A 9,284-nucleotide genomic window follows, 5' to 3' on the forward strand; every position below is an offset into this window, starting at 1 on the left:
TAGCTTGTTTTGTCTTTCTGTCTGTCTCCCTCTCTTTCTTTTTTCTTTGAGAGTTCCTTTAAGACTGTCATTCATGTAACACTCTGAATTATGAGTCTATGGTCTGTGGTCAGCTGGGGCTGTGAGTCAGCTAGCGATAAACAGGAGCCAGCATCACTGGACAGAGGCAGCATCACTGACTGGAAGCTTTGCTGTGCTGGGACTGGGAGAGCAGCACGGCTGAGGTAAGATCTTCTGGGATGTGTTTCCTCAGGTCATCACAGCAGGCAGCACGAGCCGCGTCCCCAGTACCCACATCAAAAGATGGCACGCATCTGCAATCTGGCAGTGGGGTGGCAGTAGCCTTTCTGAAACTCACTATTAGCCAGTCTGGCTGAAAGGGTGAGCTCCGGGTTCCCTGAGAAATCCTGCCTCCATCCCTTCCCCACCCTGAGAAATCCTGCCTCCATCCCTTCCCCACTCAATAAGAGAAGCGTAGCTCCTGGGTAGAGCAGTGTACACAAGTTCCTAGATTCAATCCTCAATTACTCACCCAAAAAAGGTTTAAAAAAAAAAAAAACAACAACAAAACCCAGACCCTAACGTGTGGAAGACATGAAACTCGGCAAGCTGGAGACGACCTTCATGCTCACCTTACTGTACGTGGAGAGCTGATCCTTCCGGTTCTGACAGTGTGCCATGGTTCCCAGGGCGACTTGCTGGACCAACTCTTGAAATTCTAAATTTCTGGAGACAAAATCTGTCTCACAGTTTACCTGTGGGAATGCATGGATACTGCTGTATAAGCTGTTCACTAATAGTTTCTACAAGTGCCTTAAGGTTGGAGACCTGGCCAAGGCATTGACGGAACAAGCTGTAGACGGGGACATTAAAGCTGAAGGTCCATAGCTCTGAGCTGGCAGGAGCCAGGGAAGGGGTCAGTCACAGCCTGCATACCCAGGAGGATCCCAGAACACCCTGAAGGACTCACACCGTGATCACTTCATCTATAATTTTGTGAAAGGGTCTCGCTCGGGCTGGCCTTGAATTTGCTAAGTAGCCCAGGATGACCTTGAGCTGACCTTCCAGCCTGTACCTCCCATGTACTACAATTACACCTACAAACTACCATGCCCACCCCCTAAACCACGTTTACTACTACTTGTTTATCCTGTTTCTTTATTGTAGCTTTATCTGTTTTTTTCACACTTTGACCCCAGACTCCTCTAAATCTGCTACTTTCTAGTCATCAATACACCAAGTAACATTACTACAATTACCAACCTTCTTACCTTTTTTTTTAAGGAGTAAAGATCAGGATTTCGGCTTGTAGCCTAGCTTCCCTCAAACTCATAGCAATCCCCCTGCCAAGTGCCTCGGCCTCCCAAGTGCTGTGAACACAGGTGAGCTGCCGCACCTGGCTAATAGTTTTTAAGTCTACTATTTACAGTCGAACATTTACAAGAAATGATCTGGGTTGCTAGGCCATTTCCCATCAAGACACCTATGCATTTATTTATTTATTTTTAAGATTTATTTATTATATATGAGTACATAGTAGCTATCTTCAGACATACTAGAAGAAGGCATCGGACCCTATTACAGATGGTTGTGAGCCACCATGTGGTTGCTGGGAACTGAACTCAGGACCTCTGGAAGAGCAGTCAGTGCTCTTACCTGCTGAGCCATCCCTCCAGCCCTGCATTTACATTCTTAAACCCATCATGTATGGAGGCTTGGGGGCTTAGCTCCAGCCACCACTGACAGATTCCTTAAGCATGCGAAGGGTCTACCACAGACCTTACGATCCACAACACAGCTGTTTCTAGCATGTGGCACCCCAACAACACACCTCTACTAAAACAGCTGTGTTTCCCTCCTGCAGGAGTCCAATCAAGCCTTCTTTAGCCTTCCTTCCATGGAGCCTGGCAGCTTTGCTCCATCCTTCCTTCTGGGCCTGTTTGTTCAGCCAAGCCTCTGCCTACAAATGCAAAAGAAACAGAGGTGAAAGTCAATCACAGGAACTGGAAATGAAAGGTACTTTTAAAATACATCCAAACCATATGACTTTTTTTAAATTTCTTTTTTTTTAAATTCTTTATCTTATGTGTATGAGTACACCGTTGCTCTCTTTAGACACACCAGAAGAAGGAATCAGACCCCATTGCAGATGGTTGTGAGCCACCATGTGGTTGCTGGGAATTGAACTCAGGACTTCTGGAAGAGCAGCGGCTGAGCCACATCTCTCCAACCCACATGTGACTTTTTCTGCACACCCACATTCTATAACAGAAACCACTAAATGCTCTACACTGGGCGCTGTAGTAGCTGGTGCTTCTTTTCTACCTTTAATCTTTACGACCCCGCCACGGGGTAGATGGTTTTCATTATACAGACAACGCTGACACAACACGAAAGGATTCATTGCAATCTCCAGAGTTACAGAGTGTGTGAGGGCCTCTGGAGTCTAATTCCAAAGTTTACACAAACACCGGTCTCCAGGCAGCAGCAAATCCCACAGCCTTCTAACACGGAATTGAGCAGGTTAACTCTGAGTTTCTAGGTTAACTGCTTCCAGTGAAAACGAAGTCGAGGGGTAAAACTATCGTTTAAGGCAAACTCTCCTCTTTGGGTTCTATCGCTCAGGATCCTGGGCAGCAGGTCATGTCTATGCTCCCCAGAGTGACACCCCCCCCCCAACCCCCCGGAAGGAAAGCACCGGGTGGAGCCGAAAGTACCAAATCGCACAGCACCTCCCCCACCTGTTTGAGGTCACCGCCACAAGTCTCCAGAGCCTTCTTGCAGTTGACAAAGGAGTAGCCTGTATTCCGCCGCAGCTTCATGAGGAGCTCCTTGCTGGAGGCAGAAGAGGACAGCGAGGGGCCCGCGTGAAACGTGTGCCACGGCTGAGACGGCTGGAGCAGGAGAGCCCTCGCCTGGGGAGAGTAAGGAGAAAGGGATGAACGTCCGGATCAGGACGGGAGGAGAGGGAGCACGTCCGCGGGGCGCCGAGGGCATTGTGCGCGGGCCGGGGCCTGGGCTGGGGCCGGGGCATTGTGCGCGGGCCGGGGCCTGGGCTGGGGCCGGGGCCGGGGCCGGGGCCGGGAGAAGGGCGCGCCCACGGCGCCGGGAGCCCTCACCGAGCGGCTGGTGCACGCGACCGGGAAGAAGCGCAGCGACCATAGCAGCGACATCCCTCTGGCACTCATGCCCATCGGCGCGCAGACGAGACGCCGGCCTACGGCGTGGCGCGAGGGCCAAAATGCCTCCCAGAACGCGTGGAGCGAGGATGCTGCCACCTGCAGGTCGGAGAGATGTAGCCGCTTCTTTTGCTTGCCTTGTTAAAATATTTCACAAAAGACTTAGCGGGTAAAACTGCACGATGAAGTTGCCACGAAATAAAAACACAAGACATGTAGGTGGTACTTTGTTTCTTTATTTCCAATGTGCTTTTATGGTCATTATCCATTTATGACTCACGACAAACGGGAAGTAGGTAAGTGGACTCAGGAAATTGCCCAAGGTCACCTGGAGAAGCAGAGTTCCTTCAACAAACTCAATAAACAGTTGCTGAATTAGCAAAATATCTGCTGCTGAACACATGTGTGCCCGGAGCTGTTGCTAGTTTCAGGGGTCCAGTGATGCTTAAATCATAGCTCTGCCCTCCAATGCATCTATTGGTCTGAGGAGAATCAGGTAAGGCAATATAAGGTCCCTAAACAATTAAAAGATTTCCGGTCAAGGAAACCACATCCAAACAGAAAGCTCAGGAAAAGGAGGGTTTTTTCTTGTTTTTCTTTTTTTTATTTTCCAGAAGCAAAATATATGTTTAGACAGAGAGCAATGGCCCTTCCTGGAAGGGAATCATCCAGAAAGTAGAGAAGTCAGGGAATGCCCGCAGAGAGTTAGGGAACAAAGCCTTAAGGCAATTTGGCTAAAAGTACAATAGAAACAGAGTAGGAAATGAGATAGAGTGGTTCAGGAGCAGGTGGGTGTGGCCTGAGTACCAAACAAAGATATTTGTTCTTGCAGTAGAAGTTAATTAGAGCAGGTTTTGGAAGATGGCAAGAGTTTGAGTCGTGGCATCAAGGTTAAGAGAACACCAAAGATGGTTGTGTGCCAAGAGGCTAAGTAGAAAAGAGCCAAACTGCTCCAGAGGGAGAGAGACAAGAACCGAAGGCAAAACAGGAAGGAAAACCTGAACGTGGAAAGAAAAGCTAGAGATTAGAAGAACCTAGAGCCCAGTCCAGAGTTTGCTATATGATGTCTGCGATCAGGTCTTGAGCTTTGCAAAGGATAAAGAAGCCACAGCCCAAGGGGGCATGTCTGATTCTCCTCCCAGGCTCAGGACTAGGAAGACTCGCCCTATTGAGACTCCTATTTCATCAGACAAGAGACAGGTGTTCTGAGGAATCACGTACCCAACTTTCTGGCAATAGCTACATGTTTGGAAATACCAAAGAGATAATTAATGCCCATTTTCCCTTTTAAAATTTAAAAGAGTGTTTTTTTTTTTATAAAGGCAAGTGTGGGGTGCTTTCTTTGTGCCATTCCTAACAAGCAGCCACCCTTCTGCATCTTCCCAAGAATAGTTAGAGGAACCGAAGGGAAGAGGGAAGGAAGAAGACGGGTGATCCATCCTTTTCTTTTGTCCTGGTGTTCATGGCTCTGGAGGGATGCCATTCCTCCACTGTGACAAGAGTTAAGTCAACAGAAGGGGTGCTGTTCAGCGGGCATCACCTCCCTGTGCCTGGCCCTGTAGATGTTGACATTCACATTCTCATCCCGCTGGGCCAACTCCAGATGGAAGTGCTGGGGCAGGAGGCGCCGAAAGAAGGTCTCTGCCCCGTGTTCTGCTCTCATCTTGGAGGCCAGGTAGATGGTGCCGTGGGGCCCACACAGGTGTCGGAGGGTCCCCAACAGCAGCGGGAAGGTAGGTTCCAGGTACACGATATCTGCCCCCAGCACCAAGTCATAGTTTCCAGGAAAGACATGCTGGTCAATTCCCCAGGACAAGGCACACACCTGAGCCCGGCCTCCGGGTGGCACATTAGCGTGGACGTTATCCTGGATTTGCTCTAGGGCCACTGGCAAGTCAGTGATGGTAACATCCCCCCCTGAGGGAGAGTGGGGAGGAAAAATGCAAGTCAGAGGGACCAAGACAGGATTCCCGAACTCCTGCCAGAGGGTCAGAGACCCTAAGGCCTCGTGTCTCCACGGCCCGAAGTCCATGCTTTGGCTTTTAGTTGCCCTGACCTCGGTGTCAGCCACGCTAACCATGCTCGTTACTCTACGTTCTACAACATCAACATTCTCTCTGAGCTAATCTTCAACCCCTCTGCACAACATGCAACAATCAGATGTCAGCAAAAGCCTGAGCAAGACTAAGCTGGGGGTGAGCTATGCACCCCCGCCCACGCAAACCCAGGAGACAGTGACCTCAGCTAAGCCCAAAAGGACAGGCACACATCAGTCAGGTGCGCTTTTTGTGAGCAAGGAGTAGGGAGCACAAGGATGACACACAAAAGGTTCTCAACCTGTGGGTCGTGACCCCCACATATCAGAAAACAGGTACCTACAGTTACATCTCATAACAGTAGCAAATTTATAGTTATGAAGTAGCAAGACAAGTAACTTTATGGTTGGGGGCCACCACAACAAGGGGAACTGGATAAGGGGGTCACCGTGTTAGGAGGGTTGAGAACCACTGGGCTAGAAGATAGAGAAATTGAAAGAAGCATGTCGAGAGCCAAAGCAAGGACCATTGCGTGCTAAGAGTCAGGCTGGATGGAGTGTGATCGAATGCTAGGCGTGCCATGTTTCCAGTCGGAGAAACAGGCTTGAAGAGTAGGATCTAGGCTAAACACAATCAGATCAGCATTTCAGAACACTTTGCTCACACAACAAACATGTACTGAGTGCTTACTAAACTCGAGGGACACAAGGCGAGGCAGAATAAAACTGCAGCCTCCAGAAAGTTCATTCCAGCCTTGGAAATAGCTACAAAAGCAGTAACAAAAGTAACTACTTATTCAGAAGCCTGGTTGATGATAAAGAAAGCATAAGTGGTAAGAGGTGACTTATTCTTCATTATCTTAAGTGTGTGTGCCAGGTGTCTGGAACACATCAGTGAACAAGACAGGGGAGAATCCACACTTGTGGAGCTTACAGAATAGTGCCAAAGGCTGGGTGAAGTGGGCTGGGTGTAGTGGGCTGGGTGTAGTGGGCTGGGTGTAGTGGGCTGGGTGTAGTGGGCTGGGTGTAGTAGGCTGGGTGTAGTGGGCTGGGTGTAGTGGGCTGGATGTAGTGGTGGCAGCATATGCTTGTTGTTTTAGCATTAGGGCAGAGCCAGGACAAGCAACAATTAGAGATCAGCTTGGGCTACACTGCAAGACCTTAATTAGGTAAAATAGAGGAAAGCTGGAGAGATGAATGGCTCAGTGACTAAACACATGCTGCTCTTCCAGGGGACCCAAGTTTGGTTCCCACCATCTATATCAAATGGCTTACAGTGGTCTGACCTGCAACTCCAGGGGATATGATGCCTCTGACCTCTGAGAGCACTCGCTCGCCCTTATTGCACAAACCTATGCAGGCATATGCATAATTTAAAATAATAAAAATAATGTTTTAGGGGGCTAGAGAGATGGCCCCCTAAGAGCACTGTCTGCTCTTCCAGAGGTCCTTGAGTTCAATACCCAGCAACCACATGGTGGCTCACAACCATCTGTAATGAGATGTTCTCTTCTGGTGTGTCTGAAAACAGCTACAGTGTACTTACATACATAAAATAAATAAATAAATCTTTTAAAAAATGTTTTAAAGGAAAATAAAATTTTAAAAGAGAGGAAGCTGGGGTTGTAGCTCAGTTGGTAGAGTATAAAGACCTAGGTTTGAGTCCACCAAATAAAGAAGTAATTAACTTTTTAGACTGGAAGTAATGGTGCATACCTATAATCCCAAGATTAGACAGGTACAGGCAGCCAGATCAGATGTTCAGGGTCATCCTCGGCTACATAGTTTGAGGCCAACCTAGACACCCTGTTTCAAATGAAGGGGAATGTGGCACTGGCTCAGTGGATAAAGGTGGATAAGCCTGACAGTCTGATTTTCATCTCTGAGTCCTATATGGTAGAAGGAGAGAACTGACTCCCACAAAAGGTTCTTCTGACCTCACATGCATGCCATGACAAATAAAGGCCTGTGCCACCACTGCACAGCCACAAATTTAATTTCTTTTTAATTAAAAAAGAAGAGAAGGAGGAGGAGGAGAAGAAGGAACAGTGTCAGGAAATGAAGACAGAACCAAAAGAAATGAAATATCCAGGCATGGTGTACCTGCCTGTAATCATAGAACCTGGGGAGCCAAGGCAGGGGGACCATGAGTTCCAGACCATCTGGGGCTACGTGACAAGACACATTATCCACAAAGCACAAACAAGCAAGGCCTGGTGGCTCACATCTATAATCCCAGCACTTGGGAGGTAGAAGCAAGAACTGAAGGAGCTGAAGGTCAACCAGGGTTACTTTAGACCTTGCAATAAGACACACAAGGTGGCCAGGCAGTGGTGGCACATGCCTTTAATCCCAGCACTTGGGAGGCAGAGGCAGGCAGATTTCTGAGTTTGAGGCCAGCCTGGTCTACAGAATGAGTTCCAGGACAGCCAGGGCTATACAGAGAAACCTGTCTTGAAAAAGCCAAAAAAAAAAAAAAAAAAAAAAAAAAAAAAGACAAACAAGGCGTTGAAGAGCAACGCATGCTACCGTGAGGCACTAAGCAGGGGAAGGGAGAAAACAAGGAGCATGCATTTAGTCAGATGCTGAGAAAATCCTCACTAAGCATATTTTGTTTGGAAAAGACTTAAAGGCAGCTCTGGAGCAAACCACATGGCTCTGCCTGGCTAAAGTCTACCAAACACAGATCAGCAGGCACAAAGACCTTGAGTCAGACCTGTGCCCTGTAGTGTGAAGAGCAGTCAGACAGACAGCAACAAAGCTGGGGACAGGGAGACAGAGGGTCAGGGTCCTGGGATTTATGGGAAGATAGGGGAGAGTTCTAAGGGGGAAAATTACACTTTGATTGTTGTGATTAAAAAACAGAAACAAGGGCTGGAGAGATGGCTCAGCCGTCGAGAGCACTCACTGCTCTTCCAAAGGCCCTGAGTTCAATTCCCAGCACCCACATGGTGGCTCACAGCCATCTGTAATGGGATCTGATGACCTCTTCTGGTGTGTCTGAAGAGAATGACAGTGTACTTATATATATAAAACAAATAAATAAATCTTTAAAGAAGTAATCAAATCCGTAGCATATTCTGGACACATCATCAAGATCAATAAACCAATTCTCCTCCCTCACACAAAGAGAAGGGAGGAGAGAGATTTTGGTTAAGGATAGTTTTTGAACATTTGGCCTAACTCAGGCCCAGATGCCCGTGATGTAAATGAAAAGGGCTTTAGGAGAGGCAGGCTTGGAAAATGAGAGCATGATCTCATTTGTGAGCAAAGTCTGAAATGTCTGTCAATTGGCCACACAAAGATGCCGAGTAGACTGGGTTATGCAAACACCTGGATGTAGACATAAGAGGGTCTCGGTCCTCACCATAAAAAGGACATTCAAAGCTATAAAGTGACATGACTCCTCAGGAGGAGAGTAGACAGAAAAGCAAGGCGTCAAAGGTCTGTTGCTGAGCTTTGGGGCACTCAGGCTCTTTGTCCCTTGTAAGGATCAAAAGCAGGTCAACCACACAGAATGTAAAAGTGTGCCGATGGTGTGTGGAGCCAGATGCATGTTGGCCCCAAAAGTAGAGGACATTTCAAGGAGTATCCTTGTCAAATGCCAAGTCTGCTGGGATGGGCTAGAAACTGAGTCCTGGGTTCAAAGCATGGGGTGGGAAGCAAAGCTCACAAGCCTAGCTAGAGCCACTGGAGGCGGGGACACAGAGGACCGAAAACCTGAGTGAAATGGATTGAGAAAAGAACAAAAAGAAAGGAACTACAGATGGGGGCATTAACATTTAAATGTATCAGAGCTGCAACATGGCTCAGCAGGTAAGAGCACTGACTGCTCTTCTGAAAGTTCTGAGTTCGAATCCCAGCAACCACATGGTGGCTCACAACCATCTGTAATGAGATCTGACGCCCTCTTCTGGTGCATCTGAAGACAGCTACAGTGCATTATGCCAGAGCAAGCGGGCCCGAGCGAGTGGGGCCCGAGCTGAGTTCAATTCCCAGTAACCACATGATGGCTCACAGCCGTCTGTACAGCTACAGTGTACTCATACACATAAAATAAATAAATAAAT

General features: G+C 48.0%; 1 protein-coding gene across 2 annotated transcripts in view; it reads right to left on the reverse strand.

The window, feature by feature from the left end:
• Eef1akmt3 (EEF1A lysine methyltransferase 3) overlaps positions 1 to 9,284 on the reverse strand; it is a 20,404-nt gene that overhangs the window by 5,394 nt on the left and 5,726 nt on the right. The window contains exons 3-6 of one of the 2 annotated variants that reach the window (XM_031350257.1): positions 3,120 to 3,316; positions 2,742 to 2,915; positions 1,832 to 1,960; positions 633 to 755 (exon numbers count right to left, since the gene is read on the reverse strand). In XM_031350257.1, coding sequence (XP_031206117.1) covers positions 633 to 755; positions 1,832 to 1,960; positions 2,742 to 2,915; positions 3,120 to 3,316 — 623 coding nt within the window. Of the gene's footprint in view, positions 1 to 632; positions 756 to 1,831; positions 1,961 to 2,741; positions 2,916 to 3,119; positions 3,317 to 3,395; positions 5,097 to 9,284 lie in introns of those variants that run through there. The other variant, XM_031350258.1, reaches the window with a different exon arrangement.

Source organism: Mastomys coucha, unplaced genomic scaffold (assembly GCF_008632895.1).
Source record: "Mastomys coucha isolate ucsf_1 unplaced genomic scaffold, UCSF_Mcou_1 pScaffold4, whole genome shotgun sequence".
Lineage (NCBI taxonomy): Eukaryota > Metazoa > Chordata > Mammalia > Rodentia > Muridae > Mastomys > Mastomys coucha.